This window comes from Podarcis filfolensis, assembly GCF_964270895.1.
Source record: "Podarcis filfolensis genome assembly, chromosome: 15".
In the NCBI taxonomy this organism is placed as follows: Eukaryota; Metazoa; Chordata; class Lepidosauria; order Squamata; family Lacertidae; genus Podarcis; species Podarcis filfolensis.
Window position 1 is genome coordinate 26,193,636 of NC_139618.1, and position 18,528 is coordinate 26,212,163.

General features: G+C 44.1%; 1 protein-coding gene across 1 annotated transcript; it reads left to right on the plus strand.

The window, feature by feature from the left end:
- Window positions 1-642: 642 nt before the first annotated feature.
- Window positions 643-15,866, plus strand: ANKK1 (ankyrin repeat and kinase domain containing 1). The gene is made up of 8 exons (XM_083587231.1): window positions 643-1,001; window positions 6,880-7,174; window positions 8,071-8,222; window positions 9,054-9,103; window positions 10,526-10,681; window positions 11,495-11,613; window positions 12,205-12,253; window positions 13,487-15,866. The coding sequence occupies exons 1-8, from the start codon at window positions 658-660 to the stop codon at window positions 14,773-14,775; spliced, it is 2,454 nt and encodes an 817-aa protein (XP_083443357.1). The 5' UTR covers window positions 643-657; the 3' UTR covers window positions 14,776-15,866.
- Window positions 15,867-18,528: the final 2,662 nt, after the last annotated feature.

An 18,528-nucleotide genomic window follows, 5' to 3' on the forward strand; every position in this document is an offset into this window, starting at 1 on the left:
GAGACCGACTGAAATAGGATAAATGCAGAAAGAGCAGCCCCCTGCCCCACACTTGACATTTTATATTTATATTCATCCATCTCCATCAGGTTACACTCAGATATATTCCTCATTAGGAGAGACAACCTCTTAAACTCCTCGTGCCCTGAAACTAGAATAAACTTGTTTCAGGATTTGATTTCACTTCTTCAACCCTATTTGACCCCCCAAAAGGCAACGCGTCGGCCATTATACTCCAACAAATCTAAACCATGGTTTGATCAGGAATGCCTCGCTATGAAGTGCTCTTTGTTGGGAAATACATCTCCATCAAAGCACAGTACAGGAATAAATAAATGGGAACAGATCTCTGCCCCAAGAAACATACAATTTAATTTTTGACTGTGAGGAGTAGAACAGACAGGGTGAGAGAAGGATGGGTAAGAGCTTCTTTCAATGGCCTTGAGCACTTGTGGGTCTTCAGATGGGCCAAAATAGCTCACTTGAAGGCAGAAAAATCTCCCCACACAGACAGGATTATCACACTGGAGAGGCCTCTTTGTGTGTACTGTATATCTCTCTCTCCTCCTTGCTGTCTTACTTGTATTAGAGCTGGTCTGTTTCGCAGGGCGCTGCTGTCTGCTGCAAGCTGTGGATCTTGTGACTTCATTAAGAGTCATGCCAAACAAATGCAATCAACACACACAGCTTTCTCTGCCCGCCCTTGGCAAGCCAGAACCAGGAAGTCAGTCCTCCCTGGGCTTTCCTTGTCTCATCAGATGCAGAGGAACAAGAGGCGGAGGCAGCTCTCTAGAGGAAGGCTCCTCCTCGCTTGTTCTTCTGGAAATGGACCGGCATTCGGGCAGCTTAACCATGTTCACAAAGGAAGATTTTGAGGACGATTGGCTCAAGGTGGCCAGTGGGGTTTTTGGTGAGGTCTTCCGAGTGAGGCACAAGCGATGGAGAACCACCTTTGCAGTGAAGTGCTCCTCTCGCCTTCCCCAGGACTCCAGACCTGACAGGTAATCTGCTTGGCTGTGCTAGGTGCTTTCTTTGGAGAGGGTTGCCTTGGCAGATTTCTGTTTGAAAGGCTCTTTGGATGTGCTTAGCTCACAACTTGGCACTAGACTGTTCATCGCACTTGGCCAAAGCAACGAAAACAGCATTCAGTGGGAGGCGAGTTGAGACTGGCCTGGTTTGCTTCAGGCCCACCTTGTCAAGTGCCTGAAGCTAATTCTCTTGGCAGCCTTCAACGTGTGTTGAGCTGCACCAACTGGTCAGGCAAGTTATCGAGCAGAATGTGAAGCCAGCTGAGAAGCAATATAAAAAACTGTTGCATTGCGCCCAGGCAAAACAAGACTAGATACTGCAATGGTTGCCTGTTCTGGTATGGAACTTCCAAACCAACCATCTGTCTTTAAAATATCCATTATGTAGATGGGCTCTGTCATTCCCTGCTAAATTTACCCCAAAGTTTCCCTGTAACCCTTGTAATTAAGATTCTTCATTTTGGTGGTGGTGGTGGGGAAACCAGTCATGAAGCGCATCAACTTTTAAAAGGCATTTGAACACCCCTCACTCTTTGTGACCCTTTGCACTTCTGAAACCATTACTCAGTCGTACTTTAGCCAGAGATTTTCTGCCCTCTTCTTTCTCCACTCTTGATCCATGGTATACTCTATAGCAGGGTTTCCCAAACTTGGTTCTCCAATGGCTTTTGGACTACAATTCCCATCATCCCTGACCACTAGTTCTTCTGGCTAGGGATGATAGGAGTTGTAGTCCAAAAACAGCTGGAGACCCAAAGTTTGAAAAACTCTGCCCTATAGGAAAACAAACCTTAAAGGCTAAAAAATTTAATGACACAGGTTTTGTGAATAATGGTCCACTCCAGCAAGTACTTGGAGTGTTATTCTGAGGCAGGCATCCACAAACTCGTCCCTCCAGATGTTTTGGGACTACAACTCCCATCATCCCTCGCTAACAGGACCAGTGGTCAGGAATGATGGGAACTGTAGTCCCAAAACATCTGGAGGGCCGAGTCTGGGGGTGCCTGTTCTGAGGGCTCATCATACTTCCATTTGGTCTGTGACTTCTAGGTGGTCCAAGAGGTTTTTCTTTTTCCCTGCTGCTTTCCTTGGGAAAACCCACTGTTTGCTGATGAATTGGAACAAACATCAGCCTGGTTTTCTGTGGATTTTTCTGATTCAGAAGCAAACAGTGGGTTTTCCCAGGGAAAGCAGCAGGGAAACAGAGTCCATGCTTTGAAATCACAGAACAAGCGGAAGTGTGGTTGAGCCCTGAGTTGCAGCCATGTATATACAGTGGTACCTCGGGTTACATATGCTTCAGGTTACATATGCTTCAGGTTACAGACTCCGCTAACCCAGAAATAGTGCTTCAGGTTAAGAACTTTGCTTCAGGATGAGAACAGAAATTGTGCTCCAGCAGCGCGGCGGCAGCAGGAGGCCCCATTAGCTAAAGTGGTGCTTCAGGTTAAGAACAGTTTCAGGTTAATTACGGACCTCCAGAACGAATTAAGTACTTAACCCAAGGTACCACTGTATGATTGGAGGAACTATAAGCACTGAGGTCAGAAGGAAATGAAATGCAGCTGAACCACGCACAGCCAGAGGTGCAGTACTGCCTCAGACTGCCTCAAGGCTCTCTGATGTCACAGAGGGGCTTGCAAGCCCACGGGCAAGCAGGTAGTGAACTTGCTTGTAGGAGTACCACTGCTATTGACGTGGTGAACACAATGCATATTGGTCAGGTTCTTAGTACAGTCCAGGTGTTCTCTCTGTGATGATGACTAAGTTGTGATGCACTGTTCACACACTTCTAAGTCATCTTGATGCTATGCTCAAGAAGGGCTGGACATTGATTGCATGTGTAATTCCAAACTGGGAATGGAGTTTTCCCAGAATTTCAATGTTGGGTTTATCTGCACAGAATTTCAATCATTTCCATTATGCCAGTTATTTTTTTATTGGTCTTTAAATACCTCGGCTTTATTTTCCAGTCAACAGGGTCATGGGGAGCCCATCAGATACATGCAAAGCAAAAAGCGTCCCAAAGTGCCAAAATTCTGACGTGCTTTTTCCATACCAATCACATACCCTCAGCCCTTGAAGTGTTTAAAGCTAAACCCCTAGCACAGTTATTATATGGGTCTCAGATTTGGACAGGCACTCACCTTGGATCTACAGAAGCTGTTCAATCTAAGTTCCTAAGGCATTTTTTCCCCTGTTCCATCCTGTGTTCCAAAAGCTTCATTGCACTTAGATGCTAACCTCCCCTCTGTTGAATTACAGATATGGTGCAGGACATTTAATTATTGGCTTCGCCTAAATTTATTTATTTTTTAAAAATAATATTTATTACTTTTAGAACCTTACAAGAAAAAAAGAAGAGGAAAAAAGACAAAAATAAAAAACAAAAGAGAGAAAAAAAGAAACAATACAATACAATACAATATATAAACAATACAAAACACAACCTTAACACATTAAACTAAACAAAACAAAACAACAATTTAAAAACATACATCATACCATTTCAATACTCTATCTTTCATTCCCTTGTTTCATCGACCTCCTCTCACCTCCCTTTTTGTATTCCACTTCTGTTAATTGTTTCAGCAATTCCTTTCCATCTTTCTCTATTTTTTATCATATAAATATCTTAACATATTTTTAACCTTATTTTCCATTAATGCTAAAGTACTTTTATGCTTAACTCCTTATCACATTTCTACTAAAGCCATAAAATTTCATTCCAACATTTTTCTAACACTCATTAATTTTACAGTATTTCTATATATAAACTTTAAACTTTTCCAATCTTTTCCCACCATCTCTTCTCCCTGGTCTCGGATTCTGCCAGTCATTTCCGTCAAATCCATATAGTTCATCAACCTGGAGATCTTCTGTCCGAGGCTCTTAACTCTTTTCCAAGTCCCTTCTGCAGATCTTCTTCATATTCTTTGATGCTGAAGAGCAGATCTCGGGGAGACTCCGGCCTAACAATGCTTTTATTCCTTCTCGACAGATCAGCCAGCTCTCCATAGTTAAAACTAAGGTCCATATAATATTTCAGGACATGTTTCAAAATTCCTCCAAATCCCAAGGCCCCCACAACTCCAATCACCTCCTGACCCAAATCCAGGTCCCAACAGTCAATAAATCCCTGCATGAAGGGATCTATCCAACTTTCCTTCTCCAGTCCAAGCAGGGCTCCAATCCTCAAAGGTTGACTTTTTCTATATTCAATCATAAAAGGCCTCAACTTATAGTCCTCAATTTGTCTCTGTAAGGCTGGTGCTCCCACTTGTATTATTTTAGGTTCAACAACAACAACTTTCTCCTTCGTCTTCTCCCCAATTTGTCCTGTCGAAGTAGATTCCTGTGTCAAATCCTGAATAATTTCTGTATTGATGTTCACTTTTTGTCCCAAATTAATCACTTTTTGTCCCAAGTTATCAATTTTAGTAGTCATAACATCCGTCTTCTTGTGGAGCTGTTCCAGCGAATAGCTTATCTTACATAGTACAGTCACTAAAGCTTCTTCTGTCGACATTCTTAAATGGTCCAAGGTCAATCCCTGATTCTCACAATTTCTTATCTTGCAGCTGGAGATTCCCCAGCTCCACACTTGTAACAGTTTCAAAAGCTCCCTCTAGAGGGAAACAGTCTCCACTTGTATCAATCCTTTCAAGCACAGTTTAAGCAATAAAATTGGTTTCAATTTTCAGTTACTTTTCCTCCTTTTTAAACGCAGAAGAGGACAATGGAAACAATATATTTCTCTTATTTAGCCAGCTGTCAACATACGTTCTGTTCACAGTCAATGAACTCTCCCAAGACGTCAATCTTACTGGCAGCCCGTTTCCAGGTTCAGAGCGGTGGTAATTTAATTTTCATCACTCTCTCCTGCAGGCTTACTAGGTCCAAAATTTCCCCCCTCTTCCCCTGCTTCCAAGGGGGGTTTAATAATTTTAACCGATGGAAATTTACTCCTTTACAAAAGACTTTCCGAGACTTTAGCTTGCAGCGTCTTTGCTTCAATCTATTTACAAAAGAGGAAGGCGGACTTCCTGTTTGAAACCTTCCCGTTTCGATGCCAAATTACGATGTTTAAAGATCCAATTTTCCGTTCTACTCACGGGTAGTTGTTTAAAGTCCAATTGTCCACAGGAAAAAGTCAGCGCTCTCCGGCAACAGCAATGCGGCTTCACTCCGTGAAAGAAGCAGTCAATTTGAAGCACTGCGCCACTCACCCCACGTCGCTCTGGATCCCCGAAACCGGGTTTCCCTGCGAGTAGGGGAGGCGCTAAAGGTGCCAGCTGAATCCCACGTCCACAGGCTTCTCCCGCCTGTGGTTTTTGGTGGGTCTCCGCCTTCGCCGCAGCGGCCAGACCCTGATTTCCACGGAGCGGATTCCTCCCGATCAGAGGAATTCTGCCATTGCCGGAGGCGCTAACCTGGAAGTCGGCTTTGCCTAAATTTAAACCTCACTGGTCTACTACCCTTAGCATCGCAAGATTGTCATGAGAGCGCTTGGACTAAAATTGTCAGCCAAAACCTTTACTTTTCTGGTTTATCTTATCTATAGAATTTCAATCATTTCCATCTCACTCATTGAGCTAGATGAGATGCCTGTTATTTTTTTTTTATTGGTCCTTCTAAAAATATGAACAATTCTCATATATTCATTTTTTACATATACTATTTTACTCCAGGTTTCCAGGTTACCAGTGCATAAGCATATACATGCAACAATGCATATAACTGTATAAAATTATAAAATAATGCTGCAGAACTGTAGTATAGCATGGGACCCGACTATAGATAGATAGATAGATAGATAGATAGATAGATATAGATATAGATATAGATATAGATATAGATATAGATATAGATGATATAGATATAGATAGATAGATATAATATGACTTTTGTGTGAATAGTTTTGTATATAATTAGGATTATTATTATTTTTTTTAAAAAAATCCTGACACAAGAAGAGCCTGCTGAATCACGCCAATGACTAATGGCCCATCTCATCCAACACCCTATTCTTCCTATCACCACCTCTTGTGGGAGCGATTTCTAACTGTGTGACCAAGTCCTTTCTTTTGTCTGTTCTGAGCCTTCCAACGTTCAGTTTCATTGGATGTCTCCAATGTGGTGTAGTGTGGTGTAGTGTTAAGAGCGGTAGACTCGTAATCTGGTGAACCGGGTTCGTGTCTCCGCTCCTCCACATGCAGCTGCTGGGTGACCTTGGGCTAGTCACACTTCTCTGAAGTCTCTCAGCCCCACTCACCTCACAGAGTGTTTGTTGTGGGGGAGGAAGGGAAAGGAGATTGTTAGCCGCTTTGAGACTCCTTAGGGTAGTGATAAAGCGGGATATCAAATCCAAACTCTTCTTCTTCTTCTTCTCCAAGTCCTAATATTATGAGAGAGGAAGAAAAATGTTCCACTCCTGAGTGGCTTGGACTTAAGTAGGCACTTGATGCCAGAGGTGATCCAATGAAGGCAAAGCCACAAAATTTAATGTGTGCATCTATTTAAACTGGATTCTTCCTCAGTTTCTAATCCAGACTACACAAATCATTCATTGAAATGCTCACCGTGGCACTTTCACTATCACCATCCTGTCTAAGCTTCATCGCTTGGTACCATCTCAGCCAATCTTTTGCACTGACCTGCATCTACCACTGAAGTTAAAGTACACTAATGTGTTGTGCTGTTGTTGTAAAACTGAAACAACAGAGCTTGACAACATGGATCCGACCCAGCAGGCTCACCTTGTGTCTTTCACTGTTTTGAGACCACCTTGTGTCTTTCACTGTTTTGAGACCAAAACTTAGCAGTAACGCTCCACATTACCCCCCTGTAGAACCAGCACAAAGCATCTCGTTGAAGAGGCAGCCAAGATAGAGAAAATCAAGTTCCAGCACATTGTGTCCATCTATGGTATCTGTTACAGCCCTTTGGGGATTGTGATGGAATATATGGCCAATGGGTCCCTGGAGAAGATTCTCCCCACCCACCAAATGTCTTGGCAACTCAAGTTCCGGATCATCCATGAGACAAGCTTGGCTGTGAACTTCTTGCACAGTCTGAAGCCTCCTTTGCTTCACCTGGACCTAAAGCCAGGAAACATCCTACTGGATGCCAACATGCATGTGAAGGTGAGGTCAAACTGGGGAGCAGGATTCAGGTAAAGGTAAAAGGTAAAGGACCCCTGGACAGTTAAGTCCAGTCAAAGGTGACTATGGGGTGTGGCGCTCATCTTGCTTCAGGCCGAGAGAGCTGGCATTTGTCCACAGCATGGCCAGCATGACTAAACTGCTTCTGGCGCAACGGTACACAATGACAAGTGCCAAAGTGCACAGAAATGCCATTTACCTTCCCGCCACAGCGGTACCTATTTATCTAGTTGCACTGGCGTGCTTTTGAACTGCTAGGTTGGCAGAAGCTGGGACAGAGCAATGGGAGCTCACCCTGTCACAGGGATTCGAACTGCTGACCTTCTGATCGGCAAGCCCAAAAGGCTCAGTGGTTTAGACCACAGTGCCACCTGTGTCCCTGGGGAGCAGGATGTGTGTGTGTGTGTGTGTGTGTGTGTGATAGCTCAGTACTGCATGTATGGTGCAGCTTTGCTTGTAGAAAGTCGCAGGTTCTGTCTCTAACATATCCAGTTACAAGTTTCAAGGATGGGAAAGATCAGGGCTGATGCCAACGGTTGGCGTGATTGGGCACCTACTGAGGGCCCAGATCCTGGAACGCAGTCCAATGACAAGAGCCCCCAGGACCTGCTCCTCCTCTTATTCACTGCAGCGCTGCTTATTTATCTGCCTCTTGTTCTGGCCAGAGGATGTTGAAAAATTAAAACATCTGTGAATTTGTGGTTTTTGGCTCCAGTTATAATTAAAGTAAATTTTATATAACATCCATCTACCCACACCAACAAACTCTCACACAAATACAAAAAGGAGTCCATGCCCAGAAATAAGGAGACAAATGAAGTTACACCAGTGGTAGGCATGGAAGTGAAAAATGTACTTTTATTTCACCTTGACTTCAGATTTCAGATTTTGGACTCTGCAAGTGGATGGAGGAATCAAGCCTAATGGAATACATTGAGAGGTCAGCCCAGAGGGGTAGTTTGAGCTATATCCCTCCTGAGGTACTTCTGCAGAGCGCCAGTCCACCAGGAACTAAATTTGATGTCTACAGGTGAGGACCAACCTGCTGTCCCTTTGAGTTGCTGGCTATCCATTCTCTGGTGGAGTTGACTTACCTTCTGACCACTCTTGAGTCTTGCTTGCCACTTCTCAGCTTGCAGTCTGCGCCCAACCCAATCATTAGGTAGAATGAGGCGGATGCTTAAGGTAACAGATGCTGAGGCACTTGGAGCAGGAAAAGTTAAGTGTGTGTCCAAGTGCCCCCCTCCCAAGCTAGCTTAATGCCAGGGCCGGCCTGCTCATGAGGTGGGATGAGGCTGCTGCCTCGGGTGGCAGAAGTGCAAAAGGCAATGCACCTGTGGGCACTCTGCCACCAGCGGAGAACCAATGCTGGCAGCAGTGTTGGCTTCTGATGAGATCTTGTAAGATCTCCTCAGATTTCGGTGAGATCTCATTGGAGCCCACCGCCACTTAATGGGTGCCACCACACAACCCAGGTAAGGGAGATGGTGGCTTGGTGGCATGGCAGTACAGTGGCATGGCACATTTCTGTTTCATTTCAGGCAGCAAAATGGGATATGCCACCTCTGCCTACTACATTCAGGTATGATGGGATAGTTCTCCTCATTACCTGTGTTGAAGTAACAACATCCAACTGCAGTTTTGTTGGTTTCCATACATGGAAAGGGGGAAGGAGCCATTTTGTCTTTTCTTTCAGGCCGCAAAATACCTTTGGGCCCACCCTGTTGCTCCACGTGACCATATTTCATAGTTTTCAAATCCCTGTTTTGTTTAAGCTCCATGTGTAACTATTTCCTCCTAATAATGCTTTGTGTTTTTGTTTGTATTTGTTTCATCTTAATTTCTTTCTTTCTTCTTCAAGCTTTGGGATTGTCATCTGGGAAATTCTCACCCAGAAGAAGCCATATTCAGGTAATTCTGATGGGGTGAGGAGATGGAAATCACCTATTCTCCCAGGGTTCTCCTTTGCAGAATGCAGGTGAGGGATTGGAACAGAAGTTTCAGTACAGGCTTCCAAGAACTCCTTTTGGTACAGTGATGGCAAACCTGTGACCCCTTCCACATGTCTTGTCCAGCCATGATGGACAATGGTCAAGCATGATGAGAGCTGGAGTCCCAACAGCATCACGATGGCCACAGGTTTCTCACCCATGTAAGAACAGTTACATATCCAGAGAACACTTCTTCATAACCCTATGAGCATCACTCCATCAGAGTGAATTGCGAATGTGTTGTTAATGAAGGAAATGCCTTTATTCTTATTTATTTAGAACAAGTGGGAAAGTGCCTAGGGTTGCTCAAGAATTCTAAGAACCCCCCCCCCCCAAATCAGTGCAGTTTAGAAAGCTTCAGCCTGCCATCTTGATTCAAAATGGCATCTAATTTTATCCAAGCGTAGGTGAAAACCCGTTCCTTGATCTCAGGAACCCAAAATTTGATTATATCTTAAGAGCTGTTGAAATGCATAGAGAACAAACAACTTTCCAAAACATCTAGTAAATGCCTGGCTTTTTTTTTTAATCTGCTGAAATTTATATTGCTCTTGGTTTGTTTATTTTAAGCAGTCTATGTTTTTTAAATAACATTTGCGCTGCTTCCATATAAACCGTCTAGCTGCTTCTTTTGAAATCTATTGTGTTTTTATGACAGGGAAGCCGCCCCGTGTGAGCTATGCCTAAAAAGGCAGTCTTTCCATACATTAACAAAAATTAAAAACAACGAACTATCTGTTCCATCCCACCCACCCCCAACCCCAGATTTAAAGCCTCCTTTTCAGCTTGGGAAAAGCAAACTCCCAAAGTGAGTAACAGCCAAATAAAGAGAATTTGCACAAAGGGAAATTAAAATGAAAACCATAAAAACAGCAGGAAGAAAACCGCAGCAAAGAAGCAGATGTAAAATGAAGTTAACACTTATAAACAGTGGGATAAAATCCTTTTGAATCAACCCAGCTTAAGCACCACTCTGTAAAGCCAGTTTCAGATGTCTTAGTGGGAGGGCAGGGGAATCTTGACTGGCTCAAGCTGAGGGATTCAACTTGATCTTTCCAGAGAGGATGTCTCTGAAGTGGACTACCACCGGAGAGGAGGCCTTTTTTGCCACTCACCACAAGAGATGGACATATCTGCCCGTTTGGGTTTCTCTCAGTTTCTCATTTTTGCCAGTATTAAATCCAATGTGTCACAATGTCACATCAGCTGGTGATTATTATTTTTTTAAGTCCTCACAAAAACCTGTCAGCAATTTAGTGCTCATTTCTCCTAACATACACCCACAGTTTTCCCACGGAGGAAAAATATGTGACAGAAGGTGGTCCTTTTTCGTTTTCAACAGGGGTCAAGACAATGGCTGTCATCGTCACTGTGGCAACAGGCCAGCGCCCCTCCATGGAGCCCATCCGTGATGACTGGCCAGCGGAATGCCAGCAGATGGTTGACTTGATGAAGAGATGTTGGGACCAAGAGCCCCAGAGGAGGCCAAGCTTCACAGGTCTGGTAGCTGAAAGGATTCCTCCTGAGAGCTATTCCACATATGGGATCCCAGCTGGGCTTTTGACCTCATCCAGAGATTGCAGACCTTTGATCCATACGGGCCAAGGATAGGCAACCTGTGGGGATTGATCAGATGATACTGGGCTACAGCAACTCCCATCATTCCTTGCCATTTGTCATGCTGGCTGTTGGGGCTGCTGGGAATTGGAGTCCAAAATGATCTAGAGGACCACAGGGATTTCAATCCTTGAACTGAGAAGAGGTGTTCTATGGTCTCAGGATGGAATGCCTCTTGCAGTAGAGAATGCTACTTCTTAGATCAGGGCTGGGGAACCTGTGGACCTCCAGATGTAGCTGGACTTCAACTTTCATCATCCCCAGCCATCGGCTTTGCTGGCTTCTGGGGCTGCTAAGAGTTGGAGTCCAACAATATACAAAGGGCTACATGCTCCTCATCCCTGATCTAGTCAGATGATGCCCAGTCTGAGAGGCAGCTCCTCCTCAGGGTCTCAGGCAATGGTCTTTCCCATTACATCCTACCTGAGATCCTTTACATCTTGATGCCAGAGCTTGAACCTGAGACTTTCTGCATGAAAAGCAGGTTTTCTGCCATTAGCAACATCCTATAAGTGCTGCTGCCACAGAGAAGGCCCCATCTATCATATCTCTGGAACATGGACCACAGCCTCCCCAGAACACGTAGGATCTGGTCTCCACAACTAATTAGCATTTCATCATTCTTCAGCTGCATGGGAAATGGAACTGCAAGTCCTTCAAATGAGCTCATTCCCAATCTTTTCCACTTCCTTAGATGTTGTGGTGGAGACAGACATGCTATTGTCCCTAACCCAATGCCCTGTGGTGGACCTGGAAAATGAGCGCTTCTCCAGGAAGATGTCGGTGAAGCCTCCTTTCTCTAGAAGAGAACAGGTAAGGGGAAAGCTGTCCTGCTACCTTGGTCATTTTAGGCAGAGCATTTGCCCTAAATAGGAAGGGAATTCTCCGTGTGTTGCATCTTAAGAAGGTTACAGAAGTAGGATCTGAAATGATGCAAAACATCTCAAGGTCAGTTGTGGGACTTGCTGTTCTGATGGGCTCTGCATATTTGTAGTTCTCCAGTAGACACGATTCCTAAATAGATAGATATAGATAGATAGCTGATAGCTGATAGTTGATAGTTGATAGTTGATAGTTGATAGTTGATAGTTGATAGATGATAGATAGATGATAGATAGATAGATAGATGATAGATAGATAGATAGATAGATAGATAGATGATAGATAGATAGATGATAGATAGATAGATTTTTCTTTATTTTCAAAAAGGCCATAAAAGGTGAACAAAGAAATGAATGCATTTGTGTAACAAGTGTGTAGCACAGAAAGTGAAAATGAATATAAAACACAGCACAATCCAGTAAAGAGGCCTTTAAAAAGAGATATCATGACAGAAAAGCACATGGCTCGTGTTATTACATTGCTAACTGTCTCCATGCTTTTTCACATGTCTTCAATACACAGAGAAAGGGTACAAATGGATCCGGTCCCTTACAGAAAGCACACAACAGTGGTGAGTATCTGCTTTTGTAGGATCTAAAACACATTTTGGAGTTCTGCAAAGTCCTACTGCTCAACATGTTCTGTTCCAAGCCGGATAAGGGAATCTGACCTTAGTGCATTGCAATGAATCTGGAGACAGCCTTTGCCCATCATTCCCCACTGCCCTGTTCTGGGTCTTGAGAGGTGTGGTGGCTAGCAGCAACTTCCAAGTCATTTTGAGAGTTCTCGGTCTGAATGGAGGTTGGAAGTTAGGCTTACAAACAGGAATCAATTGGATCAGTTAAAGAAATTATCTCAATGACCTGTTAGTAACTAGAATGTAAGTAGCTGAAAACCTACTGAAACGCAATGAGACAATGATATAAGAACCAGTTGGGACTTGAGCAAATCAAGTCCTAATCAATGGGTGTTTGTGTGTAATTCCAGCATCAATTTGGGGTCAGGCAGAAAACCACAGTTCACAAACCTATTCAGGGGTGAAAGTTCAGACTGGTGACCCATATGGAAAGGGGATAGAAGTGGTGACAGGGGGTAAGCTCAAAGTGAGCAGGCAGAATGCATTGCTCCTTGTTGCAACCTGCAGTAGAATTCTGATGGGAACAGGAAATAAGCTTGGTGTAAGATATGAAGGTAAACATTACCATCAGTTGTACTGGAGATGTGGGTCACAACGCACAATTTGGACGACTTCACAAACTGACTGGATATGTGGGAGTAGCTGTGTTTCTAATGAAAATGACCAAGGCAAGGACTTCTTATTGCTGACCAATCCAGTAGGAGAGCTCTGTCTGCTTGAGAATGTCGAGAATGGCACAAGCAAATATTTACAGATCCTAGAATGCAAAATTAGCACCATATATGACAGAGATGGATCATGCCGTATATCAGAGCCAGCGTGGTACATTAATTAATTAGAGTGTTGAACCTGGGAGACCAGGATTCAAATCCCCACTCTGCCATGAAACTCAAGCTTGGGTGAACTTGCGCCAGTCACCATCTTTTCGGCCTATCTCAATGGGTTGTTGTGAGGAAAAAATGGGGAGAGGAAGAACCATCTATGAAATTTTGAGCTCCCTGGAAGAAAAGTGGGGTATAAATTAATAAAATTAATAAATAGCTTGGCCACAGCAGTTGACAGTAGTACTTCATAGATGGCATTGGGCCACATTTCAGCAGAACCAAAGCGCCTGATCTCAGCAGATCTCATTGGTTATGTTCTCAGCCCCTTTTAATTTTGTTTCAGCTGAGGATGAGAAGGATCAATCCCACTGTTTCCCTCAGAATGAGGTTGAAAGCTTGGAAGCTCTGATAACATCAGAAGAAGTGAGCAAGAGCCACGAAGACACCCTTCACCTCATGGTTGCTTCAGGAAACCTGGAGAAGGTGAAATTCCTCTTGAGGCAGGGAGCTGATGTCAACAAGAGGATAGCCTGTGGCTACACACCCCTCATCCTGGCCGTCCAAAAGAGGTCTCTGGAGACCATCTTGCTCCTTATCCAACATGGTGCAGATGTCAACATGGCTGATGAGGACAACTGGTCACCTCTCCATTTTGTGGCTCAGAACGGAGACGACAGGATTGCACGTCTCCTACTCGATCACAAGGCCAACGTTGATACCCGAGAACTTGATGGGTGGACGCCCCTTCACTTGGCCTCTCAGAACAACTTTGAGAATGTGGTGCGGGTTCTCCTCTCACGCCAGGCTGATCCCAATGCTCAGGAGAATGAGGGACGGACTGCCTTGCACCTGGCAGCTTGTTATGGGCACATCAAGCTCGTTAAAATGCTGGCCAGCCAAGGTGCAGACTTGGAAAGGAAGCAGAAAAACCTCCGGACCCCTCTTCACCTCGCTGTGGAGAAAGGCAAATTTAGGGTGGTCCAATACCTTCTGAAGAACGGCGTTGAAGTCAACAGCCTGGACCAGAATCACTACAGCGCTCTGCATATGGCTGTAGCAAAAGGGAAATACCTTATCTGTGAGAAGCTGATAAAATATGGAGCCATTGTGGACCTGAGGACAGACAAAGGATGGACGCCTTTGCACCTGGCTTCCATCGAAGGCTACGTGGACATCATCCACCTCCTGGTGGACAACCATGGTAAAGTGAATGCCAGAGGAAGCCTGGACTGGACTCCCCTCCACTTGGCAGCACGTTACAGTGAGGCGGCTGCAATTTCTGAGTTGCTAAGAAGTGGAGCGGACCCCAATGCAGCTGAGAATTTGGGCTGGACTCCACTCCACCTGTCAGTACAGCGGGGGGCTTTTCTCAGCATCCTCAACCTCCTTGAGCACAAGGCAGATGTCAACATCAGGAACAAGGTGGGTTGGACGCCCACTCACCTTGCGGTGCTCAAAGACAACGTGGCCATTGTAAAGACTTTGCTGGATGCTGGGGCACTGCTGGAGCTGGAGGACAATGCAGGGTGCACGCCACTCCAACTTGCCATCAGGAATGAAAAGCAAAACATTGTGGATTTGTTGCAAGGCATGGAGTCCTCAAAAACCAGCCCAAGGAGCCAGGAGGGATGAAGGGAAGGCACCAAGAAAACATCCAAACAAATCCGAGGTGGAACTGGATTGACCTCAGAGTTTGGGAGAGGGTCAGTACCAGCATGAGGAATTCAAGTGGGCAATAATTTCTCTGCTTCTGTGGGTGTTGCCTCATAGGACACGCTTGAGTTTGTGCCATTGTCCTATTAGGCACTTTCAGGAAAGTTGGTTTGAGATGTGGCAAAAAAAAAATGAGTCAATTTCATGGGAAAGATATAAGTGGTATCTAACTCCTCTTAAATGTTCACATCTGTCAGGCAGCTCAAAGTGCTGAAGAAGATGGATCATATTCAACCAACTTCTACTAAGGGTAGACTCGCTGAAATTAATGAACCTAAATTAAACAGACCTATAAATTTCAGTGGGTCTGCTGAGAGTAAGGCTAGAATTGGTACAAGCTAATAGAAAGAGTTGGAAACGAAAGGTTCACACAGACTTCCACTTGCCCACTGCTTTCTCCCAGGAAAACCTGATCTCTACAGCTGAAAGGAGCAAACATCAACTGGGGTTTCTGTGGATTGGTGTTTGTTCCGATTCAGCAGTAAAGAGTGAGTTTTCCTGGGGAAAGCAGTGGGACAAATGAAAAACTGCTTGGATCCCTGTTCTCTAGGCACAGGGCAAGCATAAGCATGGATGACCCCTAACAGTGAAATCTTGGAAATGGAGTCACCCAACTGTAATTCTGTTTACGATCATGAACAGTCTCCTGCCAGATGTGTGGGTGCTGCAGATGATAAAAATAATGTACTACTTTTGAGAATGCTCTCTTCACACGCATTATTTCAAGGATTTGCATAATGGCAGTAAGTCATTGTTATCCCCATCTTGCAGAGGAACAGACGTCTCTGCTTTACCCGGAGTCAGTTCATTGCTCCCACTAGCCCAGCACTGTACAGACTGAAGATCAATGGCTCTCCAAAGTGGGATTTAATTGGCTCCAGTATGCAGCCAGGAAGATTATGTGCGACAGAAATTTAATTGTAGGTGCGTTTTTTTGGTGAAGTTAGGCAATATGAAGTTTAATAGGGAGTTTGCTTGCTAACTTAAATAAAATAGAAAATGAAGACAAATAGTTTCCTTTCAGTCTCACTATCTTTATTAACTTGTTCAGCCCAAGGACCAAAGCTGGGGAGGGGGGAATGTGCCAGTGGTGGGAGGGGCAAGAAGTGGGCAGAGAGACGGAAAAGTGGGTGGAGTAATGGAAAGGACTTTTACCTTTGCACAGCAGGCTGTAGTCCAGCCACACAAAATTCAGAGGTTTCTAGAAGCACAGACTCACTTGAAGCTGTCCATTCAGACAAGCAAGGGTCATCACCGCAGTACCAGGAAACATTTCTACCAAAGAAGGTGCCAAGCATGATCAATAAGACGGGTGGCTTGGAAAGCAAGGGTATGGCCTAGGGGGAATTCCAAGGGCCAGACAGAAATCTAGAGGGCCGAATTCTACACACCCCACACTCTTGAGACCTGGGGTTACCCTCTTCAGCTTGATACAAATAGTATACAGTGGAACCTTGGTTGTCAAATGCAATCTGTTCCAGAAGACGTTTGACTTCCAAAACGTTCAACAATCAAGGTGCAATTGCCAGTCAGCAAAATCCATTGAAAAAATGGAGAAACACGCCTCAGACACCATTCAACTTCTGAGGGGCGTTCGAAAATGGAAACATTCACTTCTGGGTTGTCAGCGTTCAAAAGCTGAAACGTTTGACTTTCAAAAAATTTGACAAATGAGATTCCACTGTACCTTGGATCCCAAATACCTTGCAACTCACACATTTTGGCTCCTGAATGCCGTTCCAGTTTGCGAACATTCTTTGGAAGCCGAACATCCGACGTTGAGTTCAGGAAGCTCCTGCAGCCAATTGGAAGTCATACCTTGGTTGTCAAACGTTTTTGGAAGTCTAATGGAATGGATTCCATTTGACAACCATGGTATAACTGTATTACATTTTAACTCTGAAATTATTTGCAAAGACCTCCCCCATTTCTTTTATGATTGCTTTCTCATTTCCTTTCCTTCTTTGCCATCTTTCTTTCTTTATTGTGATTCCTATCTATTTCCATTTCCCTCTTCTTTTCTGTCATTTCCTCCTCCTTCCCCTCCTGTTTTCTTCCTTTTCTCAGTTAAAAGAAATTCTGGGGAGGGATGTATATTTTTTGGGTGGGGGGGGGAAGGTTATGCCACCTGCTTGGGCAGTAAGCTGGAGGATATGAAACTCAGAGTAAGCTCTGCTCCAATGGCTCACAACCGTTTCTGGCTCCACTATCTGAAATCCTTTAAATTCGGGACACCTCAGATTGAGTCTGGGACCATCTACATGTGAAGAAAGTTATTCACCACAGGGTATAGCTTGGAGACGTCTGAAACTGAGAGGCAATGGAATGTTCCTTGCTTTCCCCTCTTCTCCTCTAGCATGGGCATGAGAAGGCAATCAGAAGTTTTCACATCCATTGTCAAATAATCATAGTTTCTAGTGTTTACCAAGGTTTGTTGGTGCAAGGCAGGGTCGTTATACATTTGATAAGTCAATAAGCTGCTTTTCAAGAGAAAACCCTTCAGAAAGTGGCATAAAAATATCAAAAGTAAATAATCGTTAAAACAATGCAAAACAAAAAACTAAAACTTTTTATACACCCCAAATTCACAGGAAAAAGCAGGCTGGGGTAACAACAACCAGCCTAGCATAAAGCTAAACATAATATAAACAGTTCAAATAATTGCACCATCGTTGCTTAAATAATCAATAAATAAATGGAAGATGACAGGCAGCAGAATGAAGATAAGCTTTCAAAGTCTGTTGGAAAATACCAGTGGAAAAAGTTTGCCCAATATAATTGGAATTGAATTTATCAAATGTGAAGAGCTACCCTGTTCCGTTTGCTCAGCAATCTGAGCACCTAAGCAGAGGCTCTGCTGCAGATCATTAAAGTCTTCTTTGGCAATCACTCACAGCCGAGTAAGATTCTCTTCCATAAACACGGTTTTAACCATGAGTCCGTAAGGGACTGTGGAGGCCAATTCTGGACCCACACAGATTCCACAGTGGGGACATTGGTTTCTGGGCAGGAGTTGATCATGGTGTGGATTTGCCAAGCATGCCTTCCTCTTAGCATGTTTCTTCCTTGTGTCCAGAGTTCGAGTGTCTTCAAAGCCCATGACACATTTGGTAAAAACTGTTCTCCAACTGGAGCGCTCGCAGGCCAGTGTTTCTCAGTTGTCAGTGTTTATTGTGCATTTTTTTAGATTTCCCTTGAGACATTCTTTAATCCTCTTTTGTTGACCACCAGCGTTACACTTTCCATTTTTAAGTTCGGAATAGAGTAGTTGCTTTGTATTGTATTAAACACAGCTGGAAATTGGTTTGCTTCAGTAAACCATAGGTAGCATGCTAGCCACAAGTTATCCAGGTTTGGAAACAAGAAACTGTGGTTAGTTGAAAACAGATACGAACCCTTCCAGTCTGCAATTCAGGGAGATGGGAGGGGAAAGCACATGAAGCTCATGCATGGAAGGCTAAACTATGTTACAGCTCAACGTTACAGGAGAACACAGCCAGCAGTTTGTCAAGGGCTAACTACAACTTTATGGCAGAGACAAGTTTTGAACCAGTCAAAGACTTCCTGATTCAGGGTTTGTTCACAACATCTAGAGAGTACCACACTGGGAACCCCGATGCAGACATTATTGAGATAGATGAACCAGCCTTCAGATTGGTTGTACAATCCTTT